This window comes from Coregonus clupeaformis, unplaced genomic scaffold (assembly GCF_020615455.1).
Source record: "Coregonus clupeaformis isolate EN_2021a unplaced genomic scaffold, ASM2061545v1 scaf2654, whole genome shotgun sequence".
In the NCBI taxonomy this organism is placed as follows: Eukaryota; Metazoa; Chordata; class Actinopteri; order Salmoniformes; family Salmonidae; genus Coregonus; species Coregonus clupeaformis.
This window is the reverse complement of record NW_025536108.1, coordinates 22,918-47,844: the sequence shown is the minus strand read 5'-3', so window position 1 is coordinate 47,844 and position 24,927 is coordinate 22,918. Positions and strand designations below refer to the sequence as shown.

The 24,927-nt window shown below is 41.0% G+C and overlaps 1 protein-coding gene across 1 annotated transcript; it reads left to right on the top strand.

The window, feature by feature from the left end:
• On the top strand, positions 1 to 24,927 carry LOC121536178 (interferon-induced GTP-binding protein Mx2-like). The gene is given in 13 exon segments (XM_045219709.1): positions 1 to 23; positions 4,211 to 4,392; positions 4,854 to 4,991; positions 6,658 to 6,812; positions 7,173 to 7,311; positions 7,395 to 7,593; positions 8,421 to 8,499; positions 8,601 to 8,723; positions 9,320 to 9,452; positions 9,627 to 9,785; positions 21,229 to 21,285; positions 21,785 to 22,002; positions 24,706 to 24,927. Coding segments are annotated over 13 exon segments (1,827 nt in total).

The window sequence follows — 24,927 nt, the reverse complement described above, 5'->3', positions numbered from 1 at the left end:
ATGTCATATGAAGATGGACCGAGGTGGGACAACATTACTTCAGTTTTCAGTTTTGAAATGATGAAGGCCTCCATTTTCCACTTGTTATTGCACCCTTGCAGTACTACTCTGCACTACACTGTACCACCGTACTATAATCCTAATATTCTGAATTTTATGGTGATGGGGATTATTTATACAGTGGTGACTATTTATGCAGTGGTGATTATTTATGCAGTGGTGATTATTTATGCAGTGGTGATTATTTATACAGTGGTGATTATTTATACAGTGGTGATTATTTATACAGTGGTGATTATTTATACAGTGGTGATTATTTATGCAGTGGTGATTATTTATACAGTGGTGATTATTCATACAGTGGTGATCATTTATGCAGTGGTGATTATTTATGCAGTGGTGATTATTTACGCAGTGGTGATTATTTATGCAGTGGTGATTATTTATACAGTGGTGATTATTTATATAGTGGTGATTATTTATGCAGTGGTGATTATTTATGCAGTGGTGATTATTATGCAGTGGTGATTATTTATACAGTGGTGATTATTTATACAGTGGTGATTATTTATACAGTGGTGATTATTTATACAGTGGTGATTATTTATACAGTGGTGATTATTTTACAGTGGTGATTATTTATACAGTGGTGATTATTTATACAGTGGTGATTATTTATACAGTGGTGATTATTTAGATAGTGGTGATTATTTATGGAGTGACGATTATTAATGCAGTGGTGATTATTTATGCAGTGGTGATTATTTATGCAGTGGTGGTTATTTATGCAGTGGTGGTTATTTATGCAGTGGTAGTTATTTATGCAGTGGTGGTTATTTATGCAGTGGTGATTATTTATGCAGTGGTGATTATTTATGCAGTGGTGATTATTTATACAGTGGTGATTATTTATACAGTGGTGATTATTTATGCAGTGGTGATTATTTATATAGTGGTGATTATTTATATAGTGTTGATTATTTATACAGTGGTGATTATTTATACAGTGGTGATTATTTATGCAGTGGTGATTACTTATAAATTGGTGATTATTTATGCAGTGGTGATTATTTATGCAGTGGTGATTATTTATGCAGTGGTGATTATTTATACAGTGCTGATTATTTATAAAGTGGTGATTATTTATGCAGTGGTGATTATTTATACAGTGGTGATAATTTATAGAGTGGTGATTAATTATGCAGTGGTGATTATTTATAGAGTGGTGATTATTTATGCAGTGGTGATTATTTAAGCAGTGGTGATTATTTATGCAGTGGTGATTATTTATGCAGTGGTGATTATTTATACAGTGGTGATTATTTATACAGTGGTGATTATTTATGCAGTGGTGATTATTTATATAGTGGTGATTATTTATATAGTGGTGATTATTTATACAGTGGTGATTATTTATACAGTGGTGATTATTTATGCAGTGGTGATTATTTATGCAGTGGTGATTATTTATACAGTGGTGATAATTTATACAGTGGTGATTATTTATGCAGTGGTGATTATTTATAGAGTGGTGATTATTTATGCAGTTGTGATTATTTATGCAGTGGTGATTATTTATGCAGTGGTGATTATTTATACAGTGGTGATCATTTATGCAGTGGTGGTTATTTATGCAGTGGTGATTATTTATACAGTGGTGATTATTTATTCAGTGGTGACTATTTATACAGTGGTGACTATTTATACAGGGGTGATTATTTATACAGTGGTGATTATTTATGCAGTGGTGACTATTTATACAGTGGTGATTATTTCTGCAGTGGTGATTATTTATGCAGTGGTGATTATTTATGCAGTGGTGATTATTTATGCAGTGGTGATTATTTATGCAGTGGTGATTATTTATACAGTGGTGATTATTTATACAGTGGTGATTATTTATGCAGTGGTGATTATTTATATAGTTGTGATTATTTATATAGTGGTGATTATTTATACAGTGGTGATTATTTATACAGTGGTGATTATTTATGCAGTGGTGATTATTTATACAGTGGTGATAATTTATACAGTGGTGACTATTTATACTGTGGTGATTATTTCTGCAGTGGTGTTTATTTATACAGTGGTGATTATTTATGCAGTGTGATTACTTATACAGTGGTGATTATTTATGCAGTGGTGATTATTTATGCAGTGGTGATTATTTATGCAGTGGTGATTATTTATACAGTGGTGATTATTTATGCAGTGGTGATTATTTATGCAGTGGTGATTATTTATACAGTGGTGATTATTTATGCAGTGGTGACTATTTATACAGTGGTGATTATTTCTGCAGTGGTGATTATTTATACAGTGGTGATTATTTATGCAGTGGTGATTATTTATGCAGTGGTGATTATTAATACAGTGGTGATTATTTATGCAGTGGTGATTATTTATGCAGTGGTGATTATTTATGCAGTGGTGATTATTTATACAGTGGTGATTATTTATACAGTGGTGATTATCTATACAGTGGTGAATATTTATGCAGTGGTGATTATTTATACAGTGGTGATTATTTAGATAGTGGTGATTATTTATACAGGGGTGATTATTTATACAGTGGTGATTATTTATGCAGTGGTGACTATTTATACTGTGGTGATTATTTCTGCAGTGGTGTTTATTTATACAGTGGTGATTATTTATGCAGTGTGATTACTTATACAGTGGTGATTATTTATGCAGTGGTGATTATTTATGCAGTGGTGATTATTTATGCAGTGGTGATTATTTATACAGTGGTGATTATTTGTGCAGTGGTGATTATTTATGCAGTGGTGATTATTTATACAGTGGTGATTATTTATGCAGTGGTGATTATTTATACAGTGGTGATTATTTCTGCAGTGGTGATTATTTATGCAGTGGTGATTATTTATACAGTGGTGATTATTTATGCAGTGGTGATTATTTATACAGTGGTGATTATTTATACAGTGGTGATTATCTATACAGTGGTGAATATTTATGCAGTGGTGATTATTTATACAGTGGTGATTATTTAGATAGTGGTGATTATTTATACAGTGGTGATTATTTATGCAGTGGTGATTATTTATGCAGTGGTGATTATTTATACAGTGGTGATTATTTTGATAGTGGTGATTATTTATACAGTGGTGATTATTTATGCAGTGGTGATTATTTAGATAGTGGTGATTATTTATACAGTGGTGATTATCTATACAGTGGTGAATATTTATGCAGTGGTGATTATTTATACAGTGGTGATTATTTAGATAGTGGTGATTATTTATACAGGGGTGATTATTTATACAGTGGTGATTATTTATGCAGTGGTGACTATTTATACTGTGGTGATTATTTCTGCAGTGGTGTTTATTTATACAGTGGTGATTATTTATGCAGTGTGATTACTTATACAGTGGTGATTATTTATGCAGTGGTGATTATTTATGCAGTGGTGATTATTTATGCAGTGGTGATTATTTATACAGTGGTGATTATTTGTGCAGTGGTGATTATTTATGCAGTGGTGATTATTTATACAGTGGTGATTATTTATGCAGTGGTGATTATTTATACAGTGGTGATTATTTCTGCAGTGGTGATTATTTATGCAGTGGTGATTATTTATACAGTGGTGATTATTTATGCAGTGGTGATTATTTATACAGTGGTGATTATTTATACAGTGGTGATTATCTATACAGTGGTGAATATTTATGCAGTGGTGATTATTTATACAGTGGTGATTATTTAGATAGTGGTGATTATTTATACAGTGGTGATTATTTATGCAGTGGTGATTATTTATGCAGTGGTGATTATTTATACAGTGGTGATTATTTTGATAGTGGTGATTATTTATACAGTGGTGATTATTTATGCAGTGGTGATTATTTAGATAGTGGTGATTATTTATACAGTGGTGATTATTTATGCAGTGGTGATTATTTATGCAGTGGTGATTATTTATACAGTGGTGATTATTTATGCAGTGGTGACTATTTATACAGTGGTGACTATTTATACAGTAAATAGTGTGACATTTTGTTACACTTGGTGCAGTATAATTTTTTTTGGGGGGATACATTTTCTTGTTCCATGTACGCCAAATGATAGTTAGTTACTAACTAGAAAATCTGTGTAAAATGATCAATTTAGCCATGCATAAGTCTATCAAGAAATTAACCATTCATAATTGCATTGTTTTGTACTCCTGACATACCCCCAGCATGTTCCAAGACCAGCTGGCGGAGAAGGTCCGGCCTTTCATAGACTTAATAGATGACTTGAGATCCATAGGGATAGATAAGGAGCTGCCACTGCCAACCATTGCTGTGGTGGGAGACCAGAGTTCAGGAAAGACCTCTGTGCTTGAGACCCTTTCTGGGGTGGCGCTGCCCAGAGGGACTGGTGAGATTCTGTATTGTTTCCTGAATATACAAAAAAAAAATTGAAATCTATATTAGCATTTTAAATGTCATGCCCAAATCACCCAAAGTCTCTGAAAGTGGTTGTTTAACTTAGACTTGATTTGGGCATTGACTAGTTTTTGGTTTGAAAATGCTGAAGTTGGCGATTTAGGACACTGGCAAGGTAAACAACCCTGAAGCAGGTTTTCACACTATCCTTGTCCATAGACAAGGTCAGGAAATATAGACAGTACAATAGGACCACAGAGACACGGACATTGCTGAAATGTTTAGAATATTCAAATTAACTTGATAACCGCAGCAAACCTGTTAAATGCGTATTTACTGTACATGAGTTTTCTAACCATTTAGTGACACTGTAAATGTCTGACATGCTTTTAGATCATTGATTGTTCTGTTATACAGTATAATGATCTGTCATTGGTACTTGCTTGTTTACAGGTATTGTCACCAGGTGCCCACTGCTACTTAAACTGTGTAATGACAGGTCAGTGAAATGGGAGGCTGTCATCTCATACGGAGGCAAATTAAGACATGAATTTGACGAACCCTCAGAAGTCATGAGACACGTTGAACAAGGTCAGATGGGAACGAACACACACACACACACACGCACACACACACACACGCACACACATTATTTTATACTGTATATTAACCAGTGGAGGCTCCTCAGAGGAGGAATGGGAGGACCATCCTCCTCAGTGAATTTCAGAAAAATGTAAATAGTGAAACATTTAAAAAATATATATTTTTTAAATAAAACGGTACTAAATATCACCAAATAATTGATTAAAACCCACTGTTTTGCAATGAAGGTCTACATTAGCCTCAACAGCCTTCTGTAGGGTAGCACCATGGTGTAGCCGGAGGACAGCTAGTTTCCGTCCTCCTCTTGGTACATTGACTTCAGTACAAAACCTAGGGGGCTCATGGTTCTCACCCACTTCCATAGACTTACACAGCAATTATGACAACTTCTGGAGGATGTCCTCCAACCTGTCAGAGCTCTTGCAATATGAACTGACATGTTGTCCACCCAATTAAAGGATCAGAGAATTAATCTAGAACTGAAAGCATAAGCTACAGCTAGCTAGCACTGCAATACATAAAATGTGATGAGTATTTGACTCAAAGAGAGAAAAACAATAGTTGAACAGTTTTCAACAAATTAATGTCTTCAAAAATTAAGGAGAAGCAGGAGAGAGAGAGAGCTATCTATATTTCATTTTTACTTAATTAGCTAGCGAATGCAGCTAGCTAGTTTAGCCTAGTCAAACACAATGCTCAAACAGAGAGGGATGCTATGTTAGCTAGCTGGCTATGGCAATCCAACACAGGAACTCTTCCAAGTCAAGGTAAGCTTTTATGTTTAATTAGTTTTTAGCCACTGTCTCTGAAACACTGCCTGTGTCACTGCTAAACTGCTTGCTGCTGACTGAAAACTGTACTGCATCATTTTAGCAGCTGATGTTTTGTGCCCCTAAGTCTACAAGCGAAGGGAAAAGGTGAGAGGTGGAGAGTGCGTATATGGGAGAAGGAATTAGCTATACAATGATCAAAGGGATCATGCTGTTTGTATTTTGCTGCTATGAAAGTGAACTGTGATTGCGTGTGATCAGGGGTGTATTCATTCCACCAATTATGTTGAAAAATGTTTCTTAAACGGAAGCAAACGGATTGAAAAAGGGACAAACATACCTGAATTTGTCCAATAGAAACTCTCGTTTGCAACTGTTGGACTAATGATTACACCCTAGATCAGTTAGATGCAGACAAGAGTGTGCAAGGCGGTATTGAATGTGTCAATGTCTGTCACCTTGATTCCGAAAATGTCTCTCGACTTATGTTGTAAACTTTCATTTGTAGGCTAGGTTGTAGCAACCTCACGATGGGTATAGGGAAACTTAGAGTATGATATAGTAGCCTAAACTTATCGATGTGACATTGAGCTGGGTTAATGGAATACGTATGTCAGTCATCCAATATGCTGTAATAGAAAAAATGTCATCCCTGATTCAAAAAAAATATATTCTCCTTTATTTTAAACGGCCCCGACCGCCACTGACATTGACATATCTATTCTTATTTTTTGGTGGAAAAGTTGATACGGTATTTACCATAGACAACCACAGAATACGTAATATATTATAATAATAAGAGTTCTGTTGGGGTATAAATCAGACAGACATACAAAATAATAAACTCATCTGTTTTTTCCTCAATATTGTAATTGATTTAACAGCTCAGAACACGTTAGCTGGAAAGGGAGTTGGGATATGTGAAGACCTGATCACTCTACAGATCACATCCTCCACGGTGTGTGACCTCAGTCTGATTGACTTACCCGGGATCACCAGGGTAGCTGTGAAAGGACAACCAGATGACATTGGAGCCCAAGTAAGTCTAACGTTAGAGTGTATAGCTTTTGGACTTTTGTCCAGTACATTGCTTGGTTATCTCATAGCTATTGGTTCTCATCTCATGATACACTAATGATGAATTGTTTTAGCCAGGTGTACGGACTTTTTACCATAATTGCTAGAAAGGTAGCTATGATGGTTAAAGCTGGTGAAAGGTACTTTGAATGTGTTGGGTTTGAAGAAGGTTAAGCTTCAGAACCATGAAAAACAGAGTGCCCCACACAGGGCTATATCACGGGTAACAAGCGGTCGGCTACCCTCTTGTGGATTAATCAAATAACTCGGTCAAAGGCTTGCATCCTGACTGTCTGTCACATTCTTCTTCCTTTTTTGCTAGATCAACAATCTCATTACAAAATACATCAAGAATAAGAGAACCATTATTTTGGTGGTGGTACCATGTAATGTTGACATAGCAACAACAGAGGCCCTGAAAATGGCAAAAGAAGTGGATACTGAAGGCACAAGAACTCTGGGTAAAGAAATGATATAGATACATGTATTTTTTATAGGGTTTATGTATTAGCAGTTATCATCATGCTTTTCATTTGCCTTCAAGCCATTCTGACAAAGCCAGACCTGATAGACCCGGGAGCAGAGAAGAATGTGTTGGAAATTGTCCACAATGAAATCATCGTTCTCAATATGGGCTATGTCATTGTGAAATGTCGTGGTCAGAAGCAAATTGATGAAAACATGTCCATAACTCGTGCGATTGAGGATGAGTTGGAATTCTTCCAAAATCATGAACACTTCAGGTAAAATGTGTTCTTGCCATGTGTTAAGTGAACTAAGTCTCCCGAGTGGCGCAGTGGTCTAAGGCACTGCATCGCAGTGCTAGCTGTGCTACTAGAGATCCTGGTTCGAATCCAGGCTCTGTCGTAGCCGGCCACGACCGGGAGACCCATGGGGCGGCGCAAAATTGGCCCAGCGTCGTCCAGGGTAGGGGAGGGAATGGCCGGCAGGGATGTAGCTCAGTTGGTAGAGCATGGCATTTGCAATGCCAGGGTTGTGGGTTAGATTCCCACGGGGGGCCAGTATGAAAAAATGTATTCACTAACTGTAAGTCGCTCTGGATAAGAGCGTCTGCTAAATGACTAAAATGTAAATGTAACTAGCATCTTTGTTTTTGATGGCTTCACATCTGAAAATGTTCAGGGCCACAAACTGTATGTTTCAGGATTTTATGAAAAGTATATTTTCCCACATATCCACTGAGAGTGGTTCCATGTAGTATTGATGAATGGTATTTTCTTCTGAGTCCCAGGCCTTTTTATTGCTCACTCACCTCCATTCTCTTACATTTCTACATATAGTACTTTTTAACATTCAAAATCAAATAGCTAAATGATCCTTTGTGAGATCATCTTTAAACAATTCCACATGTTAATTTAGCTCATGCACATATCTCAAGCTTAAACAGACGGATTTTGATGGGGATTATTTTATTATGTTAATTAGATTTCCATGGGGGCGCGACCATTGTAGGACAAGGGGTTAACTGACATTTGTATTTGACATTTTTTATACCATTTTCGGGATGAAATACTGTGTTTGTTAAACTTCTCTTCCTTTTAATGTATAGATCCCTCTTGCATCAGGAGAAGGCAACCACCAAGTGCCTAGCCACTAAGCTCAGCAATGCCCTGGTCAAACAGATCAAGGTTAGTCCAACCACATACCCTATGATTATCTGTTTCCAGTGCACACTGGAAAACATGTGGTCTGGTACCTATTAACTTGTTGTATGTTTGCTCCTGGTCAGAAATACCTGCCCCAGATGTCAGAGAAGATAAAGGAGCAGCTGGCGGACATAAAGATTGCATTGAGTAAAATAGAGTGTGGGCCTCCCCTGGAACCTGAAGAGAAGAGAAAGTACCTCATTCAGGTGAGTCAATCTTTCACCTTTCCATCTTTCAGCTTCGTAAACGGCTTCTTTTCTACAAAATTGCCACACAAATGTATGATGTAAGGTTTGGAAACCACCACTGTTGCACAGTGGTCCAGCTGTGTTATTGTCATGGTTTGGTAAATTGTCAGGAGCATGTCCTTGGGAGACAAAGTATGTTTCTATCACTCCTATAGACAGTAAAGGCATCAACTCTGTTGCACATCCTCTGCCAATTGGATTGGTCAGATTTGCAACACAGCTGTAAGAGTAGAAGTACTGTCCAGAAAGACAAATAAAACAGCATCAAAACTTTCTCCACTCTCCCACTTCCTCCACTGTCCTTCCTTAATTTCCCACGGATTATGTTTGTCACCAGGTTAAACAATACTTTGCCTCGACAGCAGATCTTGTAAAAACACTTGGACACACCAGTGTAAGATAGTTCTTGCTTAATATCTGTAGATGACGTAAGGATGGATGGGTCTTGTGGAGCCATCTCATAAAACAGTAATCTAAAAGGACTAAATAGGAAACATTTATACAGGTAGGTTTTATTGTGTTATGTTTTTATAGTGTTATGTTTCCTTCTTCAGGTCATAACAGAGTTCAATGAGCAGATTACCCAACTGTCCACAGGGGATATTATCGTTGAGGAAAATCTATTTGAGCTCATGCGAAAGGCATTTAAAGACTGGATGGAATGTCTGAAATGTGCCGAATCAAATTGTAGGTAAAATTTTGAATAGACAGGATATTGCTCACCAAATAAATATTTATGTTTCTAAATATCCCTAATATTTACTGATATAATTATTATACTACTAATAGTTATGTCATACAATAGTGATTATAATCCATTATATCTCCAATAAATTATTAACATTGTTTTCCTCAATTTAGACAACGATGAAGTGCAACATGTGGTCAATGAATATGACAGGGAACACAGGGGAAGCGAGCTGCCCGGTTTCAGTAACTACAGGGCATTTCAACATGTTGTTCAGAAACTAGTGGCTAAACTTAAGGCTCCAGCTATGGCGACACTAGAGAAAATCAGAGGTAAGTGACCAAAAAGCCCTAGGTTTGATGTGATTTTCCAAAAGCCCCTTTATTGAACATCATGCATGGGTCTCTATGGTACTTCTGACAAGACAAACATGCCTATTATATTAAGCAGTAAGCACCCAAGAAAGCAAGTATTGGTGAATCACACCCCCATCCACAATGACAGGGCTGAAGTGGCCGGGGTCGAGAGCATTAAGTTCCTCGGTGTCCAAATCACTAATGACTTAAAATGGTCCACACACGCGCACACTTGTTAAGAAGGCAAGACAGCGCCTCTCCCCCTCAGGAGGTTGAAACGGTTTGGCATGGGCCCTCAAATCTTCAAACAGTTCTACAGCTGCACCACTGAGAGCATCTTGACTAGCTGCATCACCGCTTGGTATGGCAACAGCGCCACCCTCCATCGCATGGCGCTACAGAGGGTGGTGCGGACAGCCCAGTACATTGTTGGGGTCGAGCTCCGTGCCATCCAGGACCTCTATAGCAGGCGGTGTGAAAGGAAGACCCGGAAAATTGTTAAAGACCTGTTATGATAATTATTTAACAAACCATATCAGTGTCTCTGTGCGTCTCCCAAAAGGTTGTAAGTATTTTGGATCAAGAAACGGACAGAGCTCCCAGTTGCAATAGTCAGATCTTTATTCATTGAGAATTCTGCCACAAAATGGTCATACAATATTTTTATACGCACACGTCATACAAAAAAACCCACCCCTCTGTAGGCGGGCTGTAGTTTTCCACTTTAAAACTGCTCTCCTGACCATCAGTTCACACACACACACACACACACACACACACACACACACACACACACACACACACACTACATACACATACACACACATACATACACACACATATGTTCTTATCATAGTCTCTCTCCTCCCTAAATTGGGAGGCCTCTTTATCTTGGTTTCTCAGTTGCCTGTAGCCAGTTATCCTTGTCCTTTGTTGTCTGGCCTAACTCTTACTCGCATTGCTAAATAGTAGCACAATGTCATAATCTTTACTGGTCCTACACTCACACATTACCAGGTAGTAGATTCTAACACATCTCACACAGTTTCGGAGTGTAATAATTAGTCACTACTAAGAAAGTACTAATCATACTTAAAACAAGAACATTTCACAACTATATTTAAGGGTGGAACATTTAGTCATTACTTTTAACCTGTATGTATTTACATTTCTATATCAATCCACCCTTTGACTAAATTATCCACACTTTAATACACAGAAAATCATTAAAATTACATTTAACCTAGATATTTATAGTTCTAGGAAAACATCCAGTCTCAAACTATCTGAATCGTCGTCGTCCTCCACCAAGCCTGGTGGGTCATATTCTTCATTCCTTAGGTCGGAGTCCGGGATTGGGCCGTATCTCACCATCTGTTGGGAAACTGCATTCACCAACCCTCGGACACAGGGAATAAGACAACATCCACAAAGAACAAACATACCCATAGAAGCTATAGCTGCACACAGAACAGTTGCAACAATAGCTTTCCATTTTCCAAACATGTTATGAAACCAACCAGTCATTGATGTATTCACCCCCCAGTTCTCAGCCCATTCTTTACTTAATGCAGTGAGACCTGCCAGTGCTCTAGTTACTGTACCATCTGGGGCTGTATTGTTGGGGATAAACATACAACAATGACCTCCCACCATCTTGTAAATCCGGCCTTCTCTGCTAAAAGCATATCGAGAGCCAATCTATTCTGCAGGTCATGAGTGAGGTGGCGGATAGTTGGCCTGAGATTCTCTTCACTGCATCCCTTGTCTAATTAACAAACCTTTGTAGATGTAATTAATCCAGTCAACATTTTTATCAATTGTAACCCACCAGAAAAACGTTGTTGTAAACCCTTCTCCAATTTGATCTGTGATTCACATTACTTTGGTGTCTATAACATTGATAATCTCCGGGGGTCATGGTGAATTGGGGTGCCTTAGTATTATCCTTTTTAAGAGTGGTTATTTTAATATCAGAACAATTAGGTGAGGTTTGGTTTGATCCCAAATCTATCACACAAGAGAACATGGTCTGAGACATAGGTGCAGTTAGAAGGTTTGGCCTACCTGTTGAACAGGCATAATAATTAGTTTGACCCAATGCCCTAGCTGTGTAGTTCACCCACCTTAACCAGAAGTTCTCATTTGAAATTGCTTCTACTTCTCCTTGGTTAATTTCCTGCAAGAGGAAATATTCTACCCTTGGTGGTTTAGTGCTATTTAGGATTCCTTCTGAGGGCCTTCCAAGGGGTGTTAGGCTAGTTTTTGATACCTCTGGTGATAACATTGGATCTACCTGCTGATCTGTCTCGGGGGTGGAAGATTAATTTCTCTCCTGTAAAATGAACCTCAAACATATATCTGCCCCGGAATCATCAACACAGGCCCAATAGTTCCTTGCAATGTCATCTTGCATAATTTACTTTACCGTTATCACCAGTTCCGTTTTATATTTATCATGGGTTTGTTTGATTCCCCATCGGTGTACTGCGTCCATCCCATTCTCATAGTATGTTCCCCAGGTATGTTTAAACACCCTTGCCCAAGGACATGAGCGTTCCCCAGTGCAAATGTATTTACCATACCTTCTAGGACCTAACTTTCTTGTACACGCCCCCTTCTTACCAAAGCCCCCAAAACCTCCTATCTCTTCATGGGAGGTCGAATGGTATCTTGAATCCCCCATCTTATCCTAAACTGACTTTAACTATAAAATAATAATTTCCCTGTTTAGGTTGACCTGGATTAATCCATAATATGGTTAACACGATGATGCAGCTCAGAGTCCCCCAAAATCCCCAAAACCGCCATCCCAATCCTGTCCCTGACATACACCTGCTGGATGTAGCTCAGTTGATAGAGCATGGTGTTTGCAACGCCAGGGTTGTGGGTTAGATTCCCACAGGGGGTATGAAAAAAATTATAATGTATGCACTAACTAACTGTAAGTCGCTCTGGATAAGAGCATCTGCTAAATTACTAAAATGTAAATGTAAATGTACTTCCCACACCTCTATAAACACCCCACAGTGATGAAAGGTCGGGGTAGGGTTTCTTCGTTAACAGAGTTTACCCCCGAACCCTAGTGGTACAGTTCTTCTCTTTAACTCAGTGTGTAATCAACGGTGTTGGTATGTGGGCCTTCCTTTTTGGCAGTGGGTAACGTGGACCCAAGTGTCTCTCTCAGCTATTCTTATAGCGAAGGCAGTTACCAATAGAGCTTGGTATGGTCCCTCCCTGTCACGCTCGTCGATAGAAGTGGACCAATGCGCAGCGTGATGAGTGAACATACTTTATTTAGATTCACCACACGAAACAAAAACAACAAAACGATACGTGATGTCCTAGGTAACAGACACAAACCATACACGGAACAAGATCCCACAAAACACTGTGGAAAACAGGCTGCCTAAGTATGGTTCCCAATCAGAGACAACAAGCAACAGCTGATACTCGTTGCCTCTGATTGAGAACCACCCCAGCCAACACAGAAACACATGAGCTAGATAATCAACCTAGAACACAAAACACATAGAAACAACACACCCTGGCTCAACATAACAGAGTCCCAGAGCCAGGGCGTGACAGTACCCCCCCCCAAAGGCGCGGACAGCGACCGCGCCAAACATAAACCGAACAGGGGAGGGCCGGGTGGGCATTCCTCCTTGGAGGCGGTTCCGGCTCCGGGCTTGACCACCACCCTCCGTAGCGCCCCTGATCCGGTCTGGCCCCGCTGGCTGGAGCTGGACTGGACATCGGTGGAGCGGATTGCTTAGGCTCCGATGTGGAGCAGCTGACCGGTACCTGACCAGGCACCGGTGACCCAGGCACGGGCTGGGCCGGACTGACGACGCGCACCACAGGCTTGGTGCGGGGAGCAGGAACGGGCCGGACCGAGCTGGACGACGCACACAACAGGCTTGGTGCGGGAGCAGGGACGGGCCGAACCGGGCTGGACGAGCGCACTACAGGCTTGGTGCGGGGAGCAGGAACAGGCCGGGCCGGGCTGGCGACGCGCACCATTGGCTTGGTGCGGGGAGCAGGAACAGGCCGGGCCGGGCTGGCGACGCGCACCATTGGCTTGGTGCGGGGAGCAGGAACAGGCCGGGCCGGGCTGGCGACGCGCACCATTGGCTTGGTGCAGGGAGCAGGCACAAGCCGGGCCGGGCTGGCGACGCGCACCATAGGCTTGGTGCGGGGAGCAGGAACAGGCCGGGCCGGGCGACGCGCACCATTGGCTTGGTGCGGGAGCAGGAACAGGCCGGGCCGGGCTGGCGACGCGCACCATAGGCTTGGTGCGGGGAGCAGGAACAGGCCGGGCCGGGCTGGCGACGCGCACCATTGGCTTGGTGCGGGAGCAGGAACAGGCCGGGCCGGGCTGGCGTCGCGCACCATTGGCTTGGTGCGGGGAGCAGGAACAGGCCGGGCCGGGCTGGCGACGCGCACCATTGGCTTGGTGCGGGGAGCAGGAACAGGCCGGGCCGGGCTGGCGACGCGCACCATTGGCTTGGTGCGGGGAGCAGGAACAGGCTGGGCCGGGCTGGCGACGCGCACCATAGGGCTTGGTGCGAGAGGCAGGAACAGGCCGGACCGGGCTGGCGACCGCGCATCACAGGCCTGGTGCGAGGGACAGGAACAGGCCGGACCGCACTGGGAACACACACCACTGGCCTTACCCGGGGATCAGGAACGGGCCGGACCGGACTGGCAACACACCTCAGTACCTCTCGCCGTGCCTCTACATTTTCCTTCCCTCTACTCGCCAATGTCTCCCCGTAACCCGGTGGCCTTCTCTCTCGTCCACTAACTCACCCCTTATCTGCCTCCAGCAGTCCCGCCGTCCACGGTGTGAGCCCCCCTAAAAATGTCTTGGGTTCGTCTCTCCCCGTGGCTATGGCCTCCATGGCTCTCGCCAGACTCTCCAGCCTCTGCTCCCAAGTCCAACCTCTCTCTCCTCCTCACGCGGCTTGACCCAGTCGAGGGTTGATATCCATTACAGTCCTCTCTGGCGTTGGCTCCTGGACACGCTGCTTGACCCAGTCGAGGTGGATATCCGCTAGATTCACCTCTGGCGTTGGCTCCTGGACACGCTGCTTGGTCCAGTTATGGTGGGATCTTCTGTCACGCTCGTCGATAGAAGTGGACCAATGCGCAGCGTGATGAGTGAACATACTTTATTTAGATTCACCACACGAAACAAAAACAACAAAACGATACGTGAAGTCCTAGGTAACAGACACAAACCATACACGGAACAAGATCCCACAAAACACTGTGGAAAACAGCCTGCCTAGGGTATGGTTACCAATCAGAGAAAAACAAGCAACAGCTGATACTCGTTGCCTCTGATTGGAGAACCACCCCGGCCAACACAGAAACACATGAGCTAGATAATCAACCTAGAACACAAAACACATAGAAACAATACACCCTGGCTCAACATAACAGAGTCCCAGAGCCAGAGCGTGACACTCCCAGCGTGACTGCTTTCAATCCTTTTTCCTCAACGATTGGATCCACACCCAGTCTCCAGGTTGTATACTATGAGTCACCTTCTCCTTTAATTCTCCTCTAGAACAAAAATTCTTAGACATACGGGTATGGTTACGAACAATTTTCTCATGTGTTCTGCTATTGTATTCTCTAGTTCTATGTCTGCCTTTTCTGGTCCTGCCAACTGTGGCATTCTGTAAGGTCTTTCAAACACTTTCTCAAAGGGGGACAACCCAATTTATCTGGTGTTACCCTAATCGTCATTAATACTATCGGTAGACATTGTACGCAATTTCTTCCTTTCACTCCGTGATAACTCTATAAAATCCATTTCCAATTGCTGGACTGGATATTTTGACAGGGGGATATTCCCCCTGCGGTGCTCTCTGTCTACCTTGGTGATTTTTTTTTTTATTTGTAAAAAAAATTTAGTAATTCGTTATACCATAGGCCACAAAGTGTTTCCTAACCTGCTCTACCATCTAACCTGCTCTACCATTCCCCCTATTGACACATTGTTTTACCTTTATGTCAATATTTCTGCATATCAAAACAGTGACTTAATAAATGTAATATGCCAGACATTATCTCGTAGGATTGCCCCTTTCTTTACAGTATGAACATTAATATGTATTCACTAACTGTAAGTCGCTCCGGATAAGAGCGTCTGCTAAATGGCCCAAATGCAAAATATAATCAAGAACATAGGAAATATCTGTTTCTCCGTATATTGTTCCTGTCACCCTTCTTAATGTCATAATTCACTCATTTGTCAATATAATCCCTTACTGCATATACAGTGGGGAAAAAAAGTATTTAGTCAGCCACCAATTGTGCAAGTTCTCCCACTTAAAAAGATGAGAGAGGCCTGTAATTTTCATCATAGGTACACGTCAACTATGACAGACAAAATGAGGAAAAAAAATCCAGAAAATCACATTGTAGGATTTTTAATGAATTTATTGGCAAATTATGGTGGAAAATAAGTATTTGGTCACCTACAAACAAGCAAGATTTCTGGCTCTCACAGACCTGTAACTTCTTCTTTAAGAGGCTCCTCTGTCCTCCACTCGTTACCTGTATTAATGGCACCTGTTTGAACTTGTTATCAGTATAAAAGACACCTGTCCACAACCTCAAACAGTCACACTCCAAACTCCACTATGGCCAAGAGCAAAGAGCTGTCAAAGGACACCAGAAACAAAATTGTAGACCTGCACCAGGCTGGGAAGACTGAATCTGCAATAGGTAAGCAGCTTGGTTTAAAGAAATCAACTGTGGGAGCAATTATTAGGAAATGGAAGACATACAAGACCACTGATAATCTCCCTCGATCTGGGGCTCCACGCAAGATCTCACCCCGTGGGGTCAAAATGATCACAAGAACGGTGAGCAACAATCCCAGAACCACACGGAGGGACCTAGTGAATGACCTGCAGAGAGCTGGGACCAAAGTAACAAAGCCTACCATCAGTAACACACTACGCGCCAGGGACTCAAATCCTGCAGTGCAAGACGTGTCCCCTGCTTAAGCCAGTACATGTCCAGGCCCGTCTGAAGTTTGCTAGAGTGCATTTGGATGATCCAGAAGAGGATTGGGGAGAATGTCATATGGTCAGATGAAACCAAAATAGAACTTTTTTGGTAAAAACTCAACTCGTCGTGTTTGGAGGACAAAGAATGCTGAGTTGCATCCAAAGAACACCATACCTACTGTGAAGCATGGGGGTGGAAACATCATGCTTTGGGGCTGTTTTTCTGCAAAGGGACCAGGACGACTGATCTGTGTAAAGGAAAGAATGAATGGGGCCATGTATCGTGAGATTTTGAGTGAAAACCTCCTTCCATCAGCAAGGGCATTGAAGATGAAACGTGGCTGGGTCTTTCAGCATGACAATGATCCCAAACACACCGCCCGGGCAACGAAGGAGTGGCTTCGTAAGAAGCATTTCAAGGTCCTGAGTGGCCTAGCCAGTCTCCAGATCTCAACCCCATAGAAAATCTTTGGAGGGAGTTGAAAGTCCGTGTTGCCCTGCGACAGCCCCAAAACATCACTGCTCTAGAGGAGATCTGCATGGAGGAATGGGCCAAAATAACAGCAACAGTGTGTGAGAACCTTGTGAAGACTTACAGAAAACGTTTGACCTGTGTCATTGCCAACAAAGGGTATATAACAAAGTATTGAGAAACTTTTGTTATTGACCAAATACTTATTTTCCACCATAATTTGCAAATAAATTCATTAAAAATCCTACAATGTGATTTTCTGGATTTTTTTTTCTAATTTTGTCTGTCATAGTTGACGTGTACCTATGATGAAAATTACAGGCCTCTCCCATCTTTTTAAGTGTGAGAACTTACACATTTGGTGGCTGACTAAATACTTTTTTTCCCCACTGTAAGTAAGCAGTGATATTTTATTCCAGGTATCTATTTTAAAAAAAAATTGATATGTTGTCTCCTACTGTCCCTTAACATATACTGTAGGGGATTTTCCTCAGTCCTGAAAAATAAATAAAAAAAATAATAATCCCTCTCAGAACACATCGGATAACTCCATGTTTCATTAAATTCACTAAACCTATAAATAACAAGCCAATAACCACCTTCCGGTAATCTACTGATTTAAACCTGTTGCATTAATTTATTAAAATATAAACCTATTGTTTAATAAATCCACTGTTTGCATTGAACACATCTCTCAGTCTCTCTAGGTATTGACTAATAGTCTCACTGTCTCCCTGCTTACACTCGTGGACTTTGGAGAAGTCGGCATGTCTGTGATAATATTCTCTCAGATTATCACAGAGTTGTGCCAATTTATCTCCATAAGCCCCTCCCTCTTCCCACTCTAACACCAGGGGGTTCCCATCTCCGGAACCCAGTTTCCCTTACTGCTGCTCAGTCCTTCAACACTATCTGTCTGACTGCCCTCTAGTTCCCCTGTATTCAGCTTAAAGCTGGCGGTCAGCCCGTCCATATCTCTTTGAAACTGCTGTACCCCTGTCTTAGGGTGGGGTATCCCTTCCGCTGCTCTCACTACATCTATCGGCTTTGTTTACTAAATCCTGGCATTAGTAAATTATATCCACACACCACCAAAAACGAATAACATATTTGCATAAACATAACTAGAAAGCATGAATTTAATGACATTCTTGCTTAAACAATGCTTCTTTCTCATCACCCACTCTATTGCTGACTTTCCATCTAACATTACTTTCAACATTTCTCAAATCTAATTACCTCTGTTATCAACTAAAATTATAGCCACCTCTTATGAAACCTCCCAATCTGTAATTGTTTAAAATACAGCAGATATAGGTAACTGTGCTTTCTAAGTAGGCTACAAATAACACCAAACACAAATGCCATAGTTGACCAGCATATATTGAATTTATCTCCATAGTATTCATTTCCAATGTAGTGATTGACATTCCTTAATGGAGACCCTAAATTGGCTTTGTACAATAATATATTAATTATGTCTCACCCATGATGTACGTCTCTAGCCTCTCAAATTCCCATAATCAAATATACTCCCAGCAGAAAAAAAAAAAAAAAGACTGTGATTTCCAGGACACTGCCCCTTTGTTTCTGGCCTCACTATCTCCGCTAGAGTTGGCATGACTGAACTCCCTTTAGGTCTCTCTTAATGAGTGTTGCTGTGCCCCAGCCAATCAGGGCCTTTTTAATGGTTCTGCTTATCTCTGGTCTCATTCCACTGGGGAATGCTATATTTTTAGTTGCTGATGGTAGGGTGTATCATTCCCCTGTCTCTGGTCTGGCTCGGGTATGCCACTGTTTACGTTAAACACATCTTTAACCCTCTTCTAAACAATAAGTGTCTCTGTGCGTCTCCCAAAAGGTTGTAAGTCTTTTGGATCAAGAAAGGGACAGAGCTCCCAGTTGCAATAGTCAGATCTTTATTCATTGAGAATTCTGCCACAAAATGGTCATACAATATTTTTATACACACACGTCATACAAAAAACCCACCCCTCTGTAGGCGGGCTGTAGTTTTCCACTTTAAAACTGCTCTCCTGACCATCAGTTCACACACACACACACACACACACACACACACACACACACACACACACACACACACACACACACATTCACACACATACACACACACGTTCTTATCATAGTCGCTCTCCTCCCTAAATTGAGAGGCCTCTTTATCTTGGTTTCTCTGTTGCCTGTAGACAGTTCTCCTTGTCCTTTGTTGTCTGGCCTAACTCTTACTCACATTGCTAAATAGTAGCGCAATGTCATAATCTTTACTGGTCCTACACTCACACATTACCAGGTAGTAGATTCTAACACATCTCACACAGTTTCGGAGTGTAATAATTTGTCACTACTAAGAAAGTACTAATCATACTTAAAACAAGAACATTTCACAACTATATTTAAGGGTGGAACATTTAGTCATTACTTTTAACCTGTATATATTTTAATTTCTATATCAAGACCCCATCCACCCAAGCCATAGACTGTTCTCTCTACTTCTGCACGTAAGCGACTCCTGAACAGGCTCCTGAACAGCTTCTATCCCCAAGCCATAAGACTGCTAAACAGATAACAGAATGGCTACCAGACAATCTGAGTTGACCCCTGTATTTATTTGTATAAATTTTTTTTGTCTCTATGCACACTCACAGAACTCTACAGACGCACACACACTGTCGCTCCCACACACACACACACACACACAACTTGCTCAAACACATAACATCCACACACATTTATACTGACTCTAAACACACACACACACACACTCACATGTATTCATCATATACACAGCTGCTACTCTGTTTATCATATATCCTGATGCCTAGTCACCTTACCCCTATACATATCTACCTCTATCACTCCAGTATCCCTGTCACCTTACCCCTATACATATCTATCTCCATCACTCCAGTATCCCTGCACATTGTAAATATGGTATTGGAACTGACCCTGTATATAATCACCTTACCCCTATACATATCTACCTCTATCACTCCAGTATCCCTGTCACCTTCACCCCATACATATCTCATCTCCATCACTCCAGTATCCCTGCACATTGTAAATATGGTATTGGAACTGACCTTGTTTATAGTCACCTTACCCCTATACATATCTACCTCTATCACTCCAGTATCCCTGTCACCTTACCCCTATACATATCTATCTCCATCACTCCAGTATCCCTGCACATTGTAAATATGGTATTGGAACTGACCTTGTTTATAGTCACCTTACCCCTATACATATCTACCTCTATCACTCCAGTATCCCTGTCACCTTACCCCTATACATATCTACCTCTATCACTCCAGTATCCCTGTCACCTTACCCCTATACATATCTATCTCCATCACTCCAGTATCCCTGCACATTGTAAATATGGTATTAGAACTGACCCTGGAACTGACCCTGTATATAATCACCTTACCCCTATACATATCTACCTCTATCACGCCCGTATCCCTGCATGTTGTAAATATGGTATTAGAACTGACCCTGGAACTGACCTTGTATGTCGTTTCTTACTTCTCATCCTTTTATTATTTCTTATTTTTATTCCTCGAGTGTTTTTGTTCTACCTTGTGTTATTTTTATGCTTCATTGTTGAGTTTAGAGCTTGCAAGAAAGGGATTTCATTGACCTTGTGCACGTGACATTAAACTTTAATTGACTAAATAGGATAGTTCATCCAAATGTTTCATACTTCGTGTCCAAATGATCCTAATGTATCTCAAATTGTGTAACTCCAATTAAGTTATTTATTGATTATTTGGACATGAAGCACAAACAAATTCTAATATTGGGACTATTGACTTCATTTTGTAATCTGGCTGAACTACCCCTTTAAATATAAACATTTTGTGGACTCTCTTTACCAAATTCATTTGTTTTTGTTTTTCAGAAATGGTGCAGAAGCAATTTGATCATTTGTCCAGAGAGAGCTTTAAGAATTTTCCCTTATCTTCAAAAAAGTTCTCAACGGTAATTAAAATAGTAAATTGTTAAGCACTCTGAAATGATAATCATACAATTCTGTATTCTGTGATTTTAGCCTGAATTGAAATCTTACGAGGTTAGTGGGACTAGCAAGAAGGCAGGAAAACATGAGGCAAAGTAGCACTTAAAAATCACAATATTTTTTTGTGAGGAATTCAAATTTACAGGTTGTCCTTTGTAGGATTGTAGCCTGAAATGTTCAAAATAAAACACCACAAGATACTTAAAGCATGTCGAACTTAACTTTTATCTGAAACATTAACATTAGCTCAGCTGGTAGAGCACGGCGCTTGTAACGCCAAGGTAGTGGGTTCGATCCCCGGGACAACCCATACACAAAAATTTATGCACGCACGACTGTAAGTCGCTTTGGATAAAAGCGTCTGCTAAATGGCATATTATTATTATATTATATACTGCCTCTCTGCATCCAAGGTTCTTTATGTGCTCATGATATCTTAATCTTTGTTTAATCTCATAGAAAAAAATTGAAAGAATCCAGGAATATCAGTCAAAAATAGTGAAGGAGAGGATCAAGGAGCAGTTTGAGATGGAGATGCAGGTCTACACACAGGATGAAATCTTCAACAAGCATAATCTTGAGGAGGGGGAAACAAGAGACAACTCAGAGCACGACACCAGGAGCAAGTACCCAGGGCTGCTCAAGTCATACTATGAGGTACAATGCAACACAAGTACTGTAAAGTATGTTTTGCTTAAAGAGAATAGGAGAAGTTCCAGAAATAAAATGTAATTAACTAAAACCTGCAGCTGGCAGTGCCTTGCAAAAGTATTCATCCCCAGTGGCATTTTTCCTATTTTATTGCATTAAAGCCTGTAATTTCCATTGATTTCTATTTGGATTTCATGTAATGGACATACACAAAATAGTCCAAATTGGTGAAGTGAAATTTTAAAAATTACTTGTTTCAAGAAATTCTAAAAAATAATTAACGGACAAGTGGCGCGTGCGTATGTATTCACCCTCTTTGCTATGAAGCCCCTAAATAAGATCTGGTGCAACCAATTACCTTCAGAAGTCCATAATTAGTTAAATAAAGTCCACCTGTGCAATCTAAGTGTCACATGATCTGTCACATGATTTCAGTATATATACACCTGTTCTGAAAGGCCCCAGAGTCTGTAACACCACTGAGCAAGGGGCACCACCAAGCAAGCGACACCATGAAGACCAAGGAGCTCTCCAAACAGGTCAGGAACAAAGTTGTGGAGAAGTACAGATCAGGGTTGGGTTATAAAAAAATATCAGAAACTTTGACCATCTCACGGAGCACCATTAAATCCATTATAAAAAATTTGAAAGAATATGGCACCACAACAAACCTGCCAAGAGAGGGCCGCCCACTAAAACTCACAGACCAGGCAAGGAGGGCATTAATCAGAGAGGCAACAAAGAGACCAAAGATAACCAGCTGCAAAGCTCCACAGCGGAGATTGGAGTATCTGTCCATAGGACCACTTTAACCGTACACTCCACAGAGCTGGGCTTTATGGAAGAGTGGCCAGAAAAAGACAGTGCTTAAAGAAAATAAGCAAACACGTTTGGTGTTCGCCAAAAGGCATGTGGGAGACTCCACAAACATATGGAAGAAGGTACTCTGGTCAGAATCAAATAAAATTGAGCTTTTGGTCATCAAGGAAAACGCTATGTCTGGGCGCAATCCCAACACTTCTCATCACCCCGAGAACACCATCCCCACAGTGAAGCATGGTGGTGGCAGCATCATGCGGGGGATGTTTTTTCATCGGCAGGGACTGGGAAATTGGGCAGAATTGAAGGAATGATGGATGGCGCTAAAAACAGGGACATTCTTGAGGGAAACCTGTTTCAGTCTTCCAGAGATTTGAGACTGGGACGGAGGTTCACCTTCCAGCAGGACAATGACCCTAAGCATTCTGCTAAAGCAACACTTGAGTGGTTTGGGGAAACATTTAAGTGTCTTGGAATGGCCTAGTCAAAGCCCAGACCTCATTCCAATTGAGAATCTGTGGTACGACTTAAAGATTGCTGTACACCAGCGGAACCCATCCAATTTGAGTTTGAGTTTGAGTTTGAGTTTATTTTTACAGGGACAGTGCACATTAATCAACGTTTCAGTAAAAGTGCCGGTTTTAGCCAGCCGGCTAATTTTCAACCGCAGTCCCTGGGCAGTCCCCCGGAGCTGGAGCAGTTTTGCCTTTAAGAATGGGCAAACATCCCAGTGGCTAGATGTGCCAAGCTTATAGAGACATAAACCAAGAGTCTTGCAGCTGTGATTGCTGCAAAAGGTGGCTCTACAAAGTATTGACTTTCGGGGGGTGAATAGTTAGGCACGCTCAAGTTTTCTGTTTTTTTTGTCTTATTTCTTGTTTGTTTCATAATAACAAATATTTTGCATCTTCAAAGTGGTAGGCATGTTGTGTAAATCAAATGATACAAACCCCCCAAAAATCCATTTTTATTCCAGGTTGTAAGGCAACAAAATTGGAAAAATGCCAACGGGGATGAATACTTTCGCAAGCCAATGTAGCGTACTTATCGACAAACTTTCTCATCAGGGTCTTCCACAAATTTGGGGAGATCTCAACGTGTATGTATGGACTACAGCTAGCCTGGTACTCCACCCCAGAGACAGATTAGAGATTGGACACAGGTTTCGCATCAAATAAAATCTATTGTATTCATCACATACACAGTTTACAGCTGGTATAAAGGTGCAGCGAAATGCTTTTGTGCTAATTCCCTCAACAATGCAGTACCGTGCTGATATACCGTGTGTTATAGGGATATAATGCACGCTCTAGAATGCCCTTCAAGCCAATCAGAAACGATTATTCAACAATGCCATGGTATATTCAATAATAACATTATGATGCATTTACATTACACAGTATAATCAAAATGTCCATATGGCAGCCGTGTTTACTCCCGATGGGCAATATTGACCAATAGCTGTGTAACTGAAAATCTAGAATTTGAATTTGAATCCACATACTTGTCATTAATGGATAAATAGAATGCTCAAAGGTGGTAACATGGCGTCCGTTCTAAAAGTTAGCCCAACTCTCTATGTACAGTATATAGCTCTGCTCCAGCCTGTACAATGAATCCATGACATCATCAATGGGCATGATCAGATCTCTCATGAATGCTTTTTTGACAAATCTTTCAAACATGAATTGTTGTGGCAGGGTTGCTTTATGGTAAGTTGCATTTTGCGTACCAATCCAACTCTGAAGTCTATATGTTCAACTTGCTGAGCCTTGGTTGCCGTTTGGCAATATTTTGGTGCCTTGTGGCCATCTCATCACTTCAGGCCCTCACGCTCCCTCCCACCTCACCTCTCTCTCAGCTCTTTCACCTATCTCACCTCTCTCACAGATTGTGGTGCAAAGACTGGCTGACCAGGTGCCCATGCTGATCCGTTACTTCATCCTCAAGCAGTCAGCCAAGATTGTGTGCAGTGAAATGCTGGAACTGCTACACAGAGACGACACTGATAACATCCTACAGGAGAACTTGGAGATCGGACACTATCGTGCAAAGTTGCAGGCCCAAGTGGAACGCCTTTTACTGGCCAATGACAAAGTCAGCAGCCTCTGA